General features: G+C 42.5%; 1 protein-coding gene across 6 annotated transcripts in view; it reads right to left on the bottom strand.

The window, feature by feature from the left end:
• Positions 1–9,074: 9,074 nt before the first annotated feature.
• The window catches only part of MID1 (midline 1), a 401,161-nt gene continuing 393,095 nt past the window's right edge, over positions 9,075–17,140 (bottom strand). For all 6 annotated transcript variants that reach the window (XM_043458384.1, XM_043458383.1, XM_043458381.1 and 3 more), the window contains one exon: positions 9,075–13,291. In XM_043458384.1, the coding sequence (XP_043314319.1) occupies positions 12,943–13,291 (349 nt within the window). In that variant the 3' untranslated portion in view covers positions 9,075–12,942. The remainder of the gene's footprint in view (positions 13,292–17,140) is intronic.

The following is a 17,140-nucleotide window of genomic DNA, read 5'->3' as shown; positions in this document are numbered from 1 at the left end:
GATTGACTGGTTTGATATATTCCTCAACTAACCTTGTTTCCACTCTCTCTTTCTTTCTTCTGGGGGTAAGTGTAAAAGGGAAGAGGAGGGAATCATGGTTTCTTTGTTCAGTGAATTGACTCCTAGGAAACATTCCTTGTTTGGAAGTCTACTTGGTCTGCTGCTTCTGAACTTCCCAGGCAGCAGAAGTTCTCCACTTGGAATGCCACCCAATACCTGTGTTGCCTGCTTGCTCACTTTAATCTTAGGTCACTACCTGGCTGCTCCTGCTAAGAAATGAGAAAGGAGGCTGGGACTTCCTTTTTGGTCCAGTGGTTAGGACTCTGCACTTCCATCACACAGGGCCCAGGTTCTATCTCTGGTTGGGGAACTACAATCCTGCAAGCCGTGTGCCAGGCCAAACAAAACAAAACAAAAAACTAGGAAGATAGCTGGGACTCTGTGATACTTTTGTAAATAATAGGGAATCTGGTTTCTAAGAAAATGAGTAGCCCTTCTGCAAAGGTGGTTCACCAAGGTCAGAGGGGACCGTCTCTCAAACTGAAGTTGATCATGATACCCTGGAGCTCATTTTATTTGCACTTGGATTATCTTACAGTGTGGGATGAGTTGAATCAATAAGTAAGAATTGTATAAGCATAACTTCAGACTTTGAATTTAGGGCCAGGGGCCAGGTGGGAGGTGATAAAAGACACTGATGGACCTAATTAAACTTAAAAGCTTTTGCAGAATGAAGGAAACTATAAGCAAGGTAAAAAGACAGCCTTCAGAATGGGAGAAAATAATAGCAAACGAAGCAACTGACAAAGAGTTAATCCCCAAAATATACAAGCAGCTCATGCAGCTCAATACCAGGAAAATAAATGACCCAATAAAAAAATGGGCCAAAGAACTAAACAGACATTTCTCCAAAGAAGACATACAGATGGCTAACGAATACATGAAAAGATGCTCAACATCACTCATTATCAGAGAAATGCAAATCAAAACCACAATGAGGTACGGAATGGCTGCCGTCAAAAAATCTACAAACAATAAATGCTGGAGAGGGTATGGAGAAAAGGGAACCCTCTTACACTGTTGGTGGGAATGCAAGCTAGTACAGCCACTATGGAGAGCAGTGTGGAGATTCCTTAAAAAACTGGAAATAGAACTGCCATATGACCCAGCAATCCCACTACTGGGCATATACCCTGAGGAAACCAAAATTGAAAGAGACACATGTACCCAATGTTCATCGCAGCACTGTTTACAATAGCTAGGACACAGAAGCAACCTAGATGTCTGTCAGCAGATGAATGGATAAGGAAACTGTGGTACATATACACAATGGAATATTACTCGGCTATAAATAAAATGCAATAGACTCAGTTTTAATGAGGTGGATGAAACTGGAGACTTTTATACAGAGTGAAGCAAGTCAGAAAGAAAAACACCAATACAGTATATTAATGCATATATATGGACTTTAGAAAGATGGTAACAACAACCCTATATGCAAGAGACACAGCAAAAGAGACATAGATGTAAAGAACAGACTTTCGGACTCTGTGGGAGTAGGTGAGGGTGGAATGATTTGAGAGAATACCATTGAAACATGTATATTACCATATGTGAAGTAGATCACCAGTCCAAGTTCGATTTGTATGAAACAGGGCACTCAAAGCCAGTGCACTGGGACAACCCAGAAGGATGGGATGAGGAGGGAACTGGGAGGGGGGTTCAGGATGGGGGAACACATGTGCACCTGTGACTGATTCATGTCATTGTATGGTAAAAACCACTGCAGTACTGTAAAGTAGTTAGCCTCCAACTAAATTAATTAATTAAAAAAGACACTAATGGGCAGATTTATTTGCCCAGTTTTGAGGCTTTCATTTTGCTTGATGACCTGAGGCTGCTATGAAGAGAGGATGGAATTTGCTGGAAGTTAGATTTTTTAGCCGTTTCCCAGGTAGTTCAGTGCTAAAGAATCTGCCTGCCAATGCAGTAGACTCAGGCTTGATCCCTGGCTCAGAAAGATCCCCTGGAGAAAGAAGTGGCAATCCTCTCCAGTATTCTTGCTTGGGAAATCCCATGGATAGAGGAGCCTGGTGGGATACAGTCTCTGGGGTCCAAAGAGTCCAACATGACGTAGTGGCTAAACGACTACAGATTGTGTAGCATTTATTTTGATGTTATTTTTCATTCTCTGGGTATATGTGCTTTCTGCCAGTATGAAGCACTCATTTACTTATTTTTAACATGAGTCTTTTAAAGACAATAGCAGATGTTATGGGTCGGTTTAAGTAGAACATCTTCATGAGAAGTGGGAATTCTACTCTACAGATTTCTTGAGCACATACTATGTGGTACACTTGAAGCCAAGCCACTGCTGGTTTCAGACTTCAGAAATACGACAGTCTGATGGTGGCCAAGAAACAGAAGTAGTAAGCAAAATTTACAGATAGAAAAGCTAGGTTGCAGTTATGAAGGAAGGCACAAAGGGCTTTGTGAGTCAGTACTAGGGGTGTTTGGCTCCAGCAGGGAGTTGAGGGGAAGCCTCTGTGGGAAGTGGTGGTTGAGAAGTCATAAAAATATTAGTGGTAGATCTCCTCAAGCAAATTAGAGATACTAAGGGAACAATTCATGCAAAGATGGGCAAAATAAAGGAAAGAAACGGTATGGACCTAACAGAAGCAGATGATATTAATAAGAGATGGCAAGAATACACAGAAGAACTATACAAGAAAGATTTTAATGGCCCAGATAATCACAATGGTGTGATCACCTAGAGCCAGACATCCTGGAGTGTGAAGTTGAGTGGGCCTTAGGAAGCATCACTATGAACAAAGCTAGTGGAAGTGATGGAATTCCAGCTGAGCTATCTCAAATCCTGAAAGATGATGCTGTGTAAGTACTGCACTCAATATGTCATCAAATTTGGAAAACTCAGCAATGGCCACAGGACTGGAAAAGGTCAGTTTTCATTCCAGTCCCAAAGAAAGGCAATGCCAAAGAATGCTCAATCTACCACACAATTGCTCTCATCTCACACACTACCAAAGTAATGCTTAAAATTCTCCAAGTTGCGCTTCAACAGCACATGAACTAAGAAGTTCCAGATGTTCAAGCTGGATTTAGAAAAGGCAGAGGAACTAGAGATTAAGTGGCCATCATCCATTAGGTCATAGAAAAAACAGGAGAATTCCAGAAATAACATCTACTTCTGCTTCATTGACTACACTAAAGCCTTTGACTGTGTGGATCATAACAAACTGTGGAAAATCCTTAAAGAGATGGGAATACCAGACCACCTGACCTGCCTCCTGAGAAATCTGTATGCAGGTCAAGAAGCAACAGTTAGAACTGGACATGGAACAACAGACTGGTTCCAAATTGGGAAAGGAGTATGTCAAAGTATTATCACCTTGCTTATTTAATTTATATGCAGGGTACATCATGCAAAAATGCTGGACTGGATGAAGTACAAGCTGGAATCAAGATTGCTGGGAGAAATATCAATAATGTCAGATATGCAGATGACAGCACTCTTATGGCAGAAAGTGAAGAGAAACTAAAGAACCTCTTGATGAAGGTGAAAGAGGAGAGTGAAAAAGCTGGCCTAAAACTCAACATTCAGAAAACTAAGATCATGGCATCTGGTCCCATCACTTCATGGCAAATAGATGGGGGAAACAATGGAAACAGTGATAGACTTTATTTTCTTGGGTTCCAAAATCACTGCAGATGGTGACTGCAGCCATGACATTAAACGACGCTTGCTCCTTGGAAGAAAAGCGATGACCAACCTAGACAGCATATTAAAAAACAGAGACATTACTTTGCCAATGAAGGTCCATCTAGTCAAAGCTATTGTTTTTCCAGTAGTCATGTCTGGATGTGAGAGTTGGACCATGAAGAAAGCTGAGCACTGAAGAACTGATGCTTTTGAACTGTGGTGTTGGAGAAGACTTTTGAGAGTCCCTTGGACTGCAAGGAGATCCAACCAGTCCATCCTAAAGGAAATCAGTCCTGAATATTCATTGGAAGGACTGATGCTGAAGCAGAAACTCCAGTACTTTGGCTACTTGATGTGAAAAACTGACTCATTGGAAAAGACCCTGATGCTGGGAAAGATTGAAGGCGGAAAGAGAAGGGGATGACAGAGGATGAGATGGTTGGATGGCATCAACGACTTAATGGACATGAGTTTGAGCAAGCTCCGAGAGTTGGTGATGGACAGGGAAGCCTGGCATGCTGCACTCCATGGAGTCACAAAGAGTCAGACATGACTGAGCGACTGAACCAAACTAAGAAGCTAAGGGAAGAGTGGTCCTAGTAGAGGCCTGTGGCGGAGCACAGCATGGCTGCTATATCCAGTGTAGCTGGAGTGTGAGGAGTAAAGGAAGCATGATCTAAGATGATGCTCGGGAAATAGGCAGGAATAAGACCATGGAGGAACTCATAGGCCTTGTGGATGAGTTTCTTGGAAAGTAGATGGAAAACTTTGAAAAAGCTTGTCAAGTGTTGGGGGAGGGTCGAAGTGGGGATAAGCATGGTGGAAGAAGTATCTGGGGATATGTGTGATATGATTCTTTCAGAGATTAGCTTGGCTGCTCATGGGCATTTGTTGAAAGAGAGGATGGAGTGTGGATTACAGGTGGACCAGTTATATCAGCTGTAGAGTGAGAGATGTGAAAGCTTGGGCTTGGAGTTTTTGTGCAGACACAGAGAAGAGGGGGTCAGTTAAAGAGATATTTAACACACTATTGATGGGGTGAATTTTTGAAGAAACTAAATGCCTGTGGCTGAGGTTCCGTAATGTAAGTGAATATTAAAATGTCTCTGGTAAATAACGTTCGGTAACAAAAGGTGCATGAATATGTTTCTGGTCAACAAGTTGTTGAGAGGGAAAATCAACAGGACTTGGTGGTGGATTGGACATGCAGGGTGTGGAAGATATCAAACATGAGCCTTTGGTTTGTGATTCATGAAACTGGTTGGGGACAGCATGGTTTGGGGAGAGAGACCCCCAGGTGCCATTTTGGACATGTTGAATTTGAGGTGCCCTTTGGGCATCCAAAGGGCTTTCCTGGTGGTTCAGACGATAAAGAATCACCTGCAGTGCAGGAGACCTGGGTTCGATTCCTGGGTCGGAAACTTCCTGGGAAAGGAATGGCAACCCACTCCAGTATTCTGGCCTGGGAAATTCCATGGACAGAGGAGCCTGGCAGGTTACAGTCCATGGGGTCACAGAGTCAGACGTGACTGAGTGACTGTCACTTTCACTTAAGCATCCAAAAGCGATGACCAAGCAAGCAGGTCAATATATAGTGCTGAACTCAGTAGAGAAATTATACCTAGAGATAGAGATCTGGAGGGCATCTGCCCAGCATGGTGAAGGAGGGAATGCCATTCCCTCTGGATGTGGATGGCATTGCCTCTGGAGGGATTAAGAAAGAACTGAAGTGGGTTAACATCTCAAAAGTTGCTGCGTGCCAATATGAGACCAGGCCATCATGGGAATATATATCGATGCAGATGGTATTTCTGACATTGCTGAGCACTATTTGGTAGAGTAAAGACACCTGATGGCTGATGTGAGTGAGGGGAGCTGTAATAACAGGCGAGGAAACAAAAACAGAACATGTGACCAGTCCTTTGAGAAGCTTGAGGGAAAAAGAGGGGGCCAGAGAGGGCAGAAGCTGAAAGGAGAATAAGATTGGAGAAGAGGTGAGATAAGCTTTACTATCTGAAATATTTTACTGAACAGCATTTAATGACTGTAATCAAAAACTGAGCTTTGAGGATAAATAGACCGTGCTAAAGAACTAATGTTCATTAAATCATTTTTCTGTGTCTCTCCTTAATTGGTAATTGGTTTTTGGCCATGACAGATTTGCTTGTTAATTGCTACACTTCCTATTTAATCATGCTTTTATAGTTCTCTTAGAGAACATGAAGATTCAAAGGGAGACCTGAATTCCTTTGCATAAATCACCCATGTTAAGACAGGACAACTACAAGAAAGGTTTTTCCATAAGCCCTCGACCCTGTTTTTACTTTATGTTCTTGAATGTACATCCCATGGTGAGAATGGTACTCTGGGGGAAGGGATCTTGAAAGTTCCACATGCCTCTCTTTATGTTTCTGTTATAATCAGAAGCAGTTCTCTTCTTCAACCTGTTTTGCTTCTCTGTTTTACAAAATAATAGTTTGTAAAAGAAGGGGCTGGGGGCTACTCTCTAGAGTGGATGACATGCCCTTCAGATTGACTTTGAAAGATGATTAATTACAGCAGCATCTGTTCTGTTTCAAAAGTTGAAATGAAACATACATGAAAACTCTTACTAAAGGAAATCTATTTACATACCTATCACTTGTGAGAAGGGCTGATTTAAGTCAGAATTATGAAGGAGGTAAAGCTAATTATTAGAACTGGCACACGCTACTCTGTTGAATGAAAGCATCTTTTAATAGCCTCTTTCATGGTTCTGTCTTAAGCACTCCACAATGAATTCTTATGAGTTCTGTAATTTCAGAATTGAAGAAATTCAGTGTTAGAAGGCTTAGTCGCTTAGTCATGTCCAACTCTTTGCGACCTCATGGACTGTAGTCCTTCCTCCAGGCTCCTCTGTCCATGGGATTTCCCAGGCAAGAATACTGGGGTGGGTAGCCATTTCCTTCTCCAGGGGATCTGCCTGACCCAGGGATTGAACCCGGGGTCTCCTGTATTTCAGGCAGATTCTTTGGAAAAGGACTTGGGAGCTCACAGAGGCCCCAAGCCATGGGGAGACATAGCTGAGACCCCGTGAGTGAAGGATAGACAGACAGTGCCCTGGGGGTTTCAGTCCACTGGTCTAGTACTGTATCTGCTGTGGCCAGTCAGAGCATGGGACACATGTAGTCTCATGGTTGTTCTTGTAAATAAAGTTTTATTGCAACACAACCACACCCACTTGTTGACACATCCTCTCTGGCTGCTTTCACTCTCCAGCTGCAGAGCTGAGTAGCTGCCAGAGACAGTATGGCCTGCAAACCCTAAAATAGTCCCTTTCTGGCCTTGACAGAAAAGGAGCTGAGCCCTGTGGTGCTAGACAGCATGGGCTGCTGGTCCTGGCTGCATTTGAGGATCATTTCAGAGAAAAGTGCAGGGTGCTGGCCCACACCAAGGACCTTATCAGCCTATCTTTCAGGATGGGATCCAGAAACTGGCATTTTTTTAATGGAGATTTTTTTCTTTATTGAGAAACTTAAGACTTGGGTACCTCAAATGAATTCAGTGTCTGGGGGAAAAAGTCAAAACCCACAATAGAAAAAAAAAATGTTAACACGGTCTGGGCCGTATCTGAACCCAGAGAATATATTTTTTTGATTGAAAAATTCTAGGTGCTTCATGGGCTTCCCTGGTGGCTCAGATGGTAAAGAATCTTCCTGCAATGTGGGAGACCTAGGTTCGGTCCCTAGGTTGGGAAGATCCCCTGGAGGAAGGAATGGCTACCCACTCCAGTATTCTTGGCTGGAGAATTCCATGAACAGAGGAGCCTTGTGGGCTACAGTTCATGGGGTTGCAAAGAGTCAGACACAACTGACTTAGCACACAGCAGGTGTTTCATAATTCACCTTTTGATACAAAATGACCTATTAAATTTGCAATTTGTGGTTCTTGGTGTTGAGGCCCATAGGATAAGCTGGGAAGTCTTCAGACCTGGAGCTAAAAAAGGGCTTCCCTGGTGGCTGAGTCAGTAAAGAGTCTGCCCGCTACATGGAAGACCTGTGTTTGATCCTCGGGTCGGGAAGATCCCCTGGAGAAGGGAATGGCAGCCCACTCCAGTATTCTTGCCTGGAGAATCCCATGGACAGAGGAGCCTGGTGGGCTACAGTCCATGTGGTCACAAAGAGTTGGACACGTCTGAGTGGCTAACTTTCACTTTTATTTGCCCTTTGAATCAATCAGTTACTCTTGGCTGGAGAATTCCATGGACAGAGGAGCTTGGTGGGCTACAGTCTATGGAGTTGCAAAGAGTCAGACACGAGTGAGTGACTATCACACACACACACATCCTTGTCTAAGAGCAGTGTGCATGCGTGCTAAGTTGCTTCAGTCATGTCTGACTCTTTGAAACCCCATGGACTGTAGCCCGCCAGGTTCCTCTGTCCATGGGATTCTCCAGACAAGAATACTGGAGTGGGTTGCCATTCCCTCCTCCAGGGGATCTTCCTCACCCAGGGATCAAACCCACATCTGTTATGTCTTTTAAATTGGCAGGTGGGTTCTTTACCACTAGCGCCACCTGCGAAGCAGCAGCAATAGGACAAGATTTTCATATTCAGCCAGATTAAAGTCAGTGTGTTACATCATGGTGCCTCTAAAGCATATGATCTTGAGAAGATGTTTCAGGCTCTACATGCATGTTTCTATGGGATATGAGACTGAAGAAAGCCCCCTAGAGTGGCACTTCACACACATCTGCTTGTAGCAGAATCCCCTGGAGGGCTGGATCCCAGCCCCGCAGGTTCTGTCTGGTAGGTGGGCCTGGGGTAGGTAGGGCTGGCACATGTAACAAGTATACAGGTGCCCCTTATGCCTTGAACCCATGACCAAGCCTTCAGAGTGCTGACTCAGGTCCAAAAGGCTTGGGTTGCTTATGAAAGTCAAGTCCTGTTAGCCAGGGGAAGGGTTTGGGGACAGATTTAATAACCAACTGCTGGGGTGGTTCCAGACCATGCTGTCAAGACCCTCACCCATCCACACACATCCTCCTTGCCCTCCTCTTCTCCACCCGCTCTGGAAGTCTAGAAACCAAGCCATTGTTCTGATCTCTGCTCCTGTACAGGTTTTCTCTTACTGTGTCTTTAAATTCCTAGGGGGAGGGGAGGGTGAGATATTATTTTGCATCTTGTCAATTACCTGTATTTTGATTAGGGAGAGGCTGGATGGTGGACACTGGAAACTTTCAGCATAAAAGAAAATGGATTATATGTTGCAAGGTGGTAGAAGGATTAGTAGAAGTTGAATAAATATGTGTAGAAACAGTGAAGGTGAAAACACGCCTTGGTAACAAGGCAACAGACACAGGCAGAGACAGAGGGCGTGGGAACCACAAAAATGATTTTATTTTAAACCAGAAAGCAATAGCAATGGAGAGCTCGGGCTGAGGGTGTGATAGCATGACTCAAGTACCAGGAACTGAACTTGTTCGAGTGAAAAGAGCAGTATACAGAGACTTTCATTTCTTAACCAAGCAAATCACATCTGCATCTTTGTGACACTTGTCAGTGGATTCCCATTTACAAAGGTTTGCATTGCCTTTCAGATTTTCTGAACAATTTTGTAAATATTCTTTTAAAGGTGAAGGTTTTGGTGCCCGCTTTCTTTTTTGATATACCAGGCATTGAATCAATCACGAGTGAAAAAAAAATTAGTGAGAGTTTTGCTTAAAAAATGGTAAGAGTTTCTTATTTGTGGCCCTATTGATATTTTGGGCCAGATAATCCTTCATCATGGGGCTGTGCTGTACACCATAGGATGTTGAGCAGTATTTCTGGTCTCTACCCACTAGATGCCGGGGACACCTTTCCCAAGTTGCACTAACCCAAAATGACTCCACACACTGCCAGATCACCCCCATGTTCAGAAGCACTATTTTAAAAACATTCTCCCAGCCCCATTACCATCTTTGTATCTTTTTTTTTAAAGACATTTTTATAAGAGTAGAGCAGATCATCTGGTTCCCAATACCAAGAGCACATGTACACGAGCATACATGTGTGTGTTTCCGCAGGCACTGCTCGTGTGCCTGGAGCCGAAATGGAATTCCACATTCGCTGGGGGGCACTGGTTTGGTTCCTCAGAAAGTCTCGAGATCTCAGTACCATAATAAAATGCCTGTTGGTCCTCAGGCCTTTGCCTCTTCTCCAGCAGAAACTCTCATCAACATGTGCAGATTTTGAAGTCACTTTCTTTTAAAGCCAGAAAGAAAATCTTCACCCAAGCCCACTCTCCATCTTAATCCATCTAGATTCCTACTTGAATTATATGGCCAGCCACTTGTGACAGTGGATTCAGGGTTCTTCATTTCTATCCATCAGACGGAGAGAGGTACCATGTTTCAGAGTTCAGTTTTGAGGACTGGCTACATAATTTGCGAGGCCCAGTGCTAAATGAAAGTGTAGAACCCCTTGTCCAGGCATTACTGAGCATTTCAAGATGGTGCCAGCAGTGTTCACACAGCCACGACGTTGGACCTGGCAGTCTTGGTTGGCGTTGCATCAATTTTGTGTATTAATTTAACTGGCACTGCCAGCTCTCTTCCCCCTGTATTGTGATGTCTTCTGTGAAGTAAGAACCTCAAAAACAAAATGCCGTGCCCCCAATCCTTTTAAAGAATTCTACCGCAACAAATGTTGATAGCATGTATTTTTCAGACTTTCAAAAAAAAATCCACATGGAAATTTTGTCTACATCATTACAGTAATGAAAGTAAACACTGTGGCCTTTCATCATATACATATTTTCCAGTAAACATGACAACATGGAAATAGTAATTGCTACTATCCACAATGTTTTTAAGTTAGCAAAGAGTGAGACTTCCACAACAAAATGATAACATAATCCCTCATCCTTATAAAAATAGCCAAAACATAACCTAAATGGCTTGCAGTGAAAACTGGAGTAGTAACTTCTTTATACTGAAAAAGCATTATAATTCGTGGCAATATTGTCCTCATAAATGCTTTAGATTAACATCATAAGGCAAACTGGAGCATTTATTGTACCTGGAGACCATGATTTAAAAAATCTCAGAAGCTGAGTTTTAGACCCTTTTATTTAAAACCTGTTAGTGTACAAAGTGCATGAAAATATCCATTATTCAGCTACCAAAAATGTTTGTAAAAATTACTAAGCCAACCCTTTTGGTTTATTCAGGGAAGCCTAATGCACATTGTTTTTCTATTGTAAAAAGAAAAAAATTCCATTAAGTTGGCAGAGACTGAGTACTTTTTTTTTTTTCCATTGAGGCATCCATCTTTTAGATGTGAAATTGTCCTAAGTCACTATCAAAATATTCATCTGGGTATAAATAATATAGTAAATATATAGAATCTATCTGTTAAGAAAAAGGAGTGCATCTGCCAGTGTAGAGGCAGAAGCCCTGGGGAAGCTGCCCCTGAAACCCAGACTCACAATCACATAATGCAATGCTGAAACAGTGGACGAATTTCAAAGAAACAATTGGTTGATCTGCTCAAAAACAAAACCAATAAAAACAGTGTCTAAATCCCCCAGTCTGTCAAAACGGCCACCCCAGCAGCCCAGATAAATATTTTAGCAAATGAAATGGTTGAGAGATGTCATGCCCTTCATCAAGGTAGAACCATTGCCAGGTTCCTGGTTCAAGTTGAAGGATGGCTTAGTGTGAAAGTGTCAGTCACTCAGTCATGTCTGACTCTTTGTGACCCCATGGACTGTAGCCCGCCAGGCTCCTCTGTCCAAGGGATTCTCTAGGTGAGAATACTGGAATGGGTTGCCATTCCCTTCTCTAGGGAATCTTCCCGACCCAGGGAGCAAACCTGGGTCTCCTGCATTGCAGGCAGAGTCTTTACCACTGAGCCACCAGGGAAGGCAAAAAAGCCTTACGTCATGGACCACTCCAATGCCTTAGGTCAGCACATTGAGCATTCTATCTGACATGGCATTAGCAGGTTCTACTAGCAGGTTCCAAAGTGAGAATAGTGAGTTTGATTTTTTTTTGTTTTTTTTTTTTTGTTTGTTTTCTTACAACTCTATTAACTATACTAGAATATAGAGGGACTTCTACATCTTTCGGAGATGTGTTTAAAGGTCTGTTTATTATAAATTTTGAAGTACGTATACTAGAGAAGAGTACTTTATGCAATGTCCCTTGTCATCAACTCATAAATACAAATGTTTTTCGGTGACTTATGGTTGGATGTGGTATTGGCAGTTGGGGCCATATGTTGATGTCCTAGAGAGCAAAATCGATCCAAAGTGGTGCTGCCATTTGTGACAGAAAATGTTTATTTCCTCAGCCCCAGTGACAAAAATTATTCAGGGGGAGTGGGACACAGGACAGCTATTAAACATAGTGAAGAAACTTCACAGGCCTAAAGAAACTAGTAAAAGGAAGAAGGAAATAGATTTCTATCATGACACAGAATCCCACTTCTGAGAAAACACAAATCAGCCTGAATTTTTGAATCATCAGTAGGATTCAAGGTGACTTTTTTCAATTGCAATCTCATTGTTCGTGTTCTCCCAGCATCATTCTACCAGCCATGGAAGGGTAATTACAGGTTTTGCAATAGCAGATCCCAGGCTCCCAAGTCAAGTCTTTCCCTCCACTGTTGCTCTCTCCACCCTACTTGATCCAATAAATCCTTCTGACATCGCAGAACGCTTCACAAGAAACCGGAGTCAGAAAGCCTGCTTACTTCCCTACTAGGTTCAAAACTAATGTTTTTAGTTTGAAAATAGTGGCATATTGTTACACAGTGTTGGGGTGACAGGACCCGCCATGAGATCTGTAGGAAAGAGGATGTGAGAAGGTGGAGAAAGACAAAACTACAGAAGATCTTGTTTCTCAAGCTCAGAGACTTGTGCTGAAAATAAAGGTTGTCGAGAACTGATAAAACTTACGGGCCTCCTAATGTGCAAAACCAGAGATTTTCTAAGAGTTGTAATCCCCGGTTATGTTCCTATTATAAATAATCTATAAATTTTCCTGTAAATACAAAAACAGGGTGAAGAAATTATTAAAGCCTGTACTTAATACAAAACACAGTGAAAGGGGGGGATCGCCCATTGGGAGTCCTATCTTAGCTGATTTCTGGATGCTTTTTAGTGAGATTTAACCACATTCTGGAAGCCTGTGCTTTCTCAGTCCCCGAAATGGTGGCCACCACCCTTTATATCCCCCAGAAACCAGCTCCATGTGCTCAGGGCAGCTGCTCTGTACAGTCTAGATGGTCAGGGATGGGAAGGCCTGTTATGATGGTCAGACATTTGTTCCACACAGTGAAGGTGGGGCACACGGGCTGCGAGAATGTGATGTCGAAAGTGTAGAGGTGGATGGAGTTCAAGGCATCATAGAAAGCAATGGAGCCGTTATCGTAGTCTAGCAGAATGCCGACGCGCCGGAGGTGGGGGGCTGGCTCGATGGGGATCTCCTTGCTGTTGTGTCTTACCACCCAGGTATTGTGGCAGCGGCACAGTGCCCAGGAAGCAGAGTTCTTGCCAATCCACTCGTGCTTTGGGGCTGACTTGTATGCGAGGCCAATGGCGTACCTGCAGATGCAAAAGAGCAATGACAAGAACCATGAGCCATGTTGTACACATACATGAAGTCCTTTTTGTGATCCTTGGTCATCCCTGTTCACTCTTTAGTGAAAGCTCAGGCAAGAACCCTGAACCCTCTTCCCCATCTTCTTCCCTTCTGGACATAGAGTTGGCAGAAAGGGGCCATTATATTGACTCAAATTCCTATTTACAGTGAAGGTGTTACAAGAGAATTGGAACTTTGTATTTGGCTGTCTTTTTTTAATACATTCATAAAGACCCATGCAGTAGATTCTTGAGACCAATGGCATCCAGTAGAACTTTCTGCAATGACTGACATGTTCTGCTCTGTTCAGTGTGGTAGCCACAAGCTGCATGTAGCTATTGGGCACTTGAACTGTGGCTGGTGAGACTGAGGAATTGCACTTTTAAGTTAATTATAGTCAAGTTAGTTTCAAGAGCTGCACGTGGCCCATGGCTACCATCTTGGGCAGCACAGCCCTAGACTTCTTCTGACCTTCTAAAGGTCTTCTGACCTTCTTTGAATTTTTCAACTGACATCTTGCCTGTTATCTTCCATGACTTCACAAGGCAAGCATGGAAAATGAGTTTCATTTATGGGGATAGGTTCTTTGTCATCTCCCAGCCTCAGTTTTCTCATCTGTAACACAGGGACAATGATTGTCATTGTGTCTCAGAGTTATTTTGAGGAGTTAAGAAAAGAATATGTGTAAGATCGTGGGCCTAAGACCTGGCATAGAATAGTCAGTAATTGTTATTTTATGACCTTTGCCCAATGACACATGACTACCAGAATAGGAATTTGACCCGAGGATGATTTAAAAGGCCACAGACTTAAACAACACTCCCTAATGCCTTTCCTCACCAGAGGAGCCCTTTTGGTTTTATTTCCTACTGTGTTTACAAACATCCTGAATGTCTCTGAGCTTGTGGATGTCCTAGTTAATCTAAATGTTCTCTCACTGCTCAAAAAAAAAGTTCTGAATTCTCTCTACAGTGTTCTAAGCTTCTTAATCTCTTTTCAGCCTGCTGAAACATGCCTCCATAATGTAGTATTTCTCAGGTATTAAGATAAGCAAGGGCTTCCCAGTGATAAAGAATCTGCCTGTTAATGCAGGAGATGTGGGTTCAATCCCTGGGTCGGGAAGACACCCTGAAGGAGGAAATGGCAACCTACCCCAGTATTCTTGCCTGGAGAACTCCATGGATAGAGGAGCCTGGTGGGCTGTAGCCACAAAAGAGTTGGACACTACTTAGCAACTAAACAACAAGATAAGGAAAACCCATCATTCTTAGTAAATAGTGAATGATTCAGAGTTCAATTCTTAACATGTTATAGTAGAAACCAGTCTAACTGGATGTTGACATATGGTACCTTACCTGCCGTGGAGAGAAAAACTTCACTGGTCTTTGACATGATGATATTCTTTCAAACATCATGTGCTGGATTTAGAATATAATCACTTAAAGAGTGATGTGTTCAAAAAAGAAAACACACCATGACTGAATTAAGAGAGGATGGAATTGACCCTCTGGTAAGCATAGGGTACCAGCCCGTGTGCTGTCAAACCTCTGCACTTCACCCTCATCAATTCTGTTCAGCATTATAGGGACACTCCTGGGGCTGCATTTCCCAGAATCCGCTCTCCAATATGGAGTCCGGGTCAGATTCTGCCACTGACACCCATTCGTACACAAGATCCAGAAGTTCTAAGAGAAGGGGAAACACTGTTTTCCAGACAGTAGACAGCACACGTGAGGTCTGTGGAAGTTTCTGGGCAGACTCCTGGGTGTACCTTGCCTCTGGGCTGTGAATAGCTTTCCGCCTTCCAGGAGAGGAGTAGCAGGCTCCCAGAAGCCTTGGCCCTCTTTCTGTTGGTGTACCTAGAAAAAGACTTTTCTTTTTCTCTGAACCCTAACAGACACTTTGGAAAGGTTTTTGTTTTTCACTTTTTAGTATTCTCCCACAAGACGTTCTATCTGTCCCAGCAGACACCATTTCCCTTTTCAGATAATTTGAAACTTGCATTTGAATCACAAAATAGCCAAATGTCTGTATTGTTTCCTTCTTGCTGCTGTACACCATTTTTATTTTTTAGTAAAGAACTCTGACATTCCTTTCCCTTTTGAACCTTAATTGAACCCCCTATGGAGTAGCTGTGGCAAGTATTACTGACTGCATTTAGCAAATGGGAAAACCAAGAGAAGGTTAAAATGAGCAAAATCTAGAATCTCGCCCCTTCCCCCTTATGTTGGGTTCCTGTAATCTTTGCGTGAACCCACATTTAGTTAACACCATTTCCTAAAATACTGAGAACACATTAACAGCATTAGAGTAAGAAAATAACTACGTGTCTAGTCCATTAAGCAACGGAAAATACCATTATATTATCATTAATCTGTAAAATTATGTGCATATTTCCAGTGAGCTTGAAAGGTGCAGGCAGAAGGCAATGTTCCATTAAGGTATGCAGTGAGACTCAGAGAATTCAAAAAGTATAAAATGATGTTTCTCAGAGCAATGTTAACATGCCCCATAGCATGGATTATAACATACAAGTAAATTTCAAGTCAGCACTATACTTCACAAGAAAATACATGTGTTATTAGCTATTGCAAATCAAAGTATTACAGGCGTTTGATAGTAAAGGTCACCCTTTCCTCGCTAACACCTCCCAGGAAATGTTAAACTACTTTCTACGTGAGAATTTTCTGAAACGGACATGAGTTTGTAAAGATCTGAAGCGTGGCAATTAATGTGAGAATATTTTCCCCCTGCCTCATGAGTTGGTTTTGACATCTGGTGTTTTCAAGGTAATGCTGATCTGTGTTTGTATAACTGAAGTGGTGTGGTGGAATTCCCCGCACCATTCATCAATGGGGATGAGATCATAACGATCAGGTATCATTTATCATAAGTAATTATTAAGGGGGTTGTAATTATTTAGACACTGGATTCTGTCCCAGATTAACAGAGCCCGTTAATTAACTAGAAATGTTTGCTCTTTTGCACCTGCAAAAATTCACTGTATTTTCCTTTGGGCTTTTATCTTGCCCCAGTACAGCTACACATTGTAAATGCCAGCCTGGACCAGAGCCAAATACAGGGGGAGGATCTGTCCTTCATCCTTCAGAGGGATGTTGAAACAGGAGTGTTCCGAGCAAAGAGAACCTTGAGGGTCACAAGAGGGGAAAAAACCTACTTGCTTGGCTAATATGCAAACCGTTGTTTGGAAAAAGACAACACCCAAGCTTATGAATGTGTATCAACACTGTAAAGGACTTAGACATACTGCATTATTTGCATAGACTTGAACTGAAAGGTTTCTTTTTTTGTGAAATAAGTGTTTTAGCATCTTTATCTCAAAACTAAATACTGTTACCATACTCATCATCTGCAAATTAGGCAGTTTTCAGTTTTAGTTTTTTTTTTAAAGCAAAGATTCAACTATCACTTATTAAGTACACCACAGTAAGCCTTAAAGTGTATTTTTTTCCTTTATGGTTTATTACAGGATATATTTTAAAAAATTTCTCTTGGAGCAGCTGATTTGACAATGTTGTGTTAGTTTCAGGTGTACAACAAAGTGAATCAATTGTACACATACACATATTTTGGGAAGATCCCCTGGAGGAGGGTACGTCAACCCACTCAAGTATTCTTGCCTGGGGAATCCCATGGACCCAGGAGACTGGTGGGCTCTGGTCCATAGCGTTGCACAGAGTCGGACATGACTGAAGCAACTTAGCACATACATGTATCCACTCTTTTTTAGACTCTTTTCCCATATAGGTCATTACAGAGTATTGAGTAGAGGTCCCTGTGCTATACCATCA

The sequence above is a fragment of the Cervus canadensis genome, chromosome X, assembly GCF_019320065.1.
Source record: "Cervus canadensis isolate Bull #8, Minnesota chromosome X, ASM1932006v1, whole genome shotgun sequence".
NCBI lineage: Eukaryota > Metazoa > Chordata > Mammalia > Artiodactyla > Cervidae > Cervus > Cervus canadensis.
The sequence above is the reverse complement of the archived record's forward strand: the minus strand, read 5'-3'. Positions and strand labels throughout refer to the sequence as shown.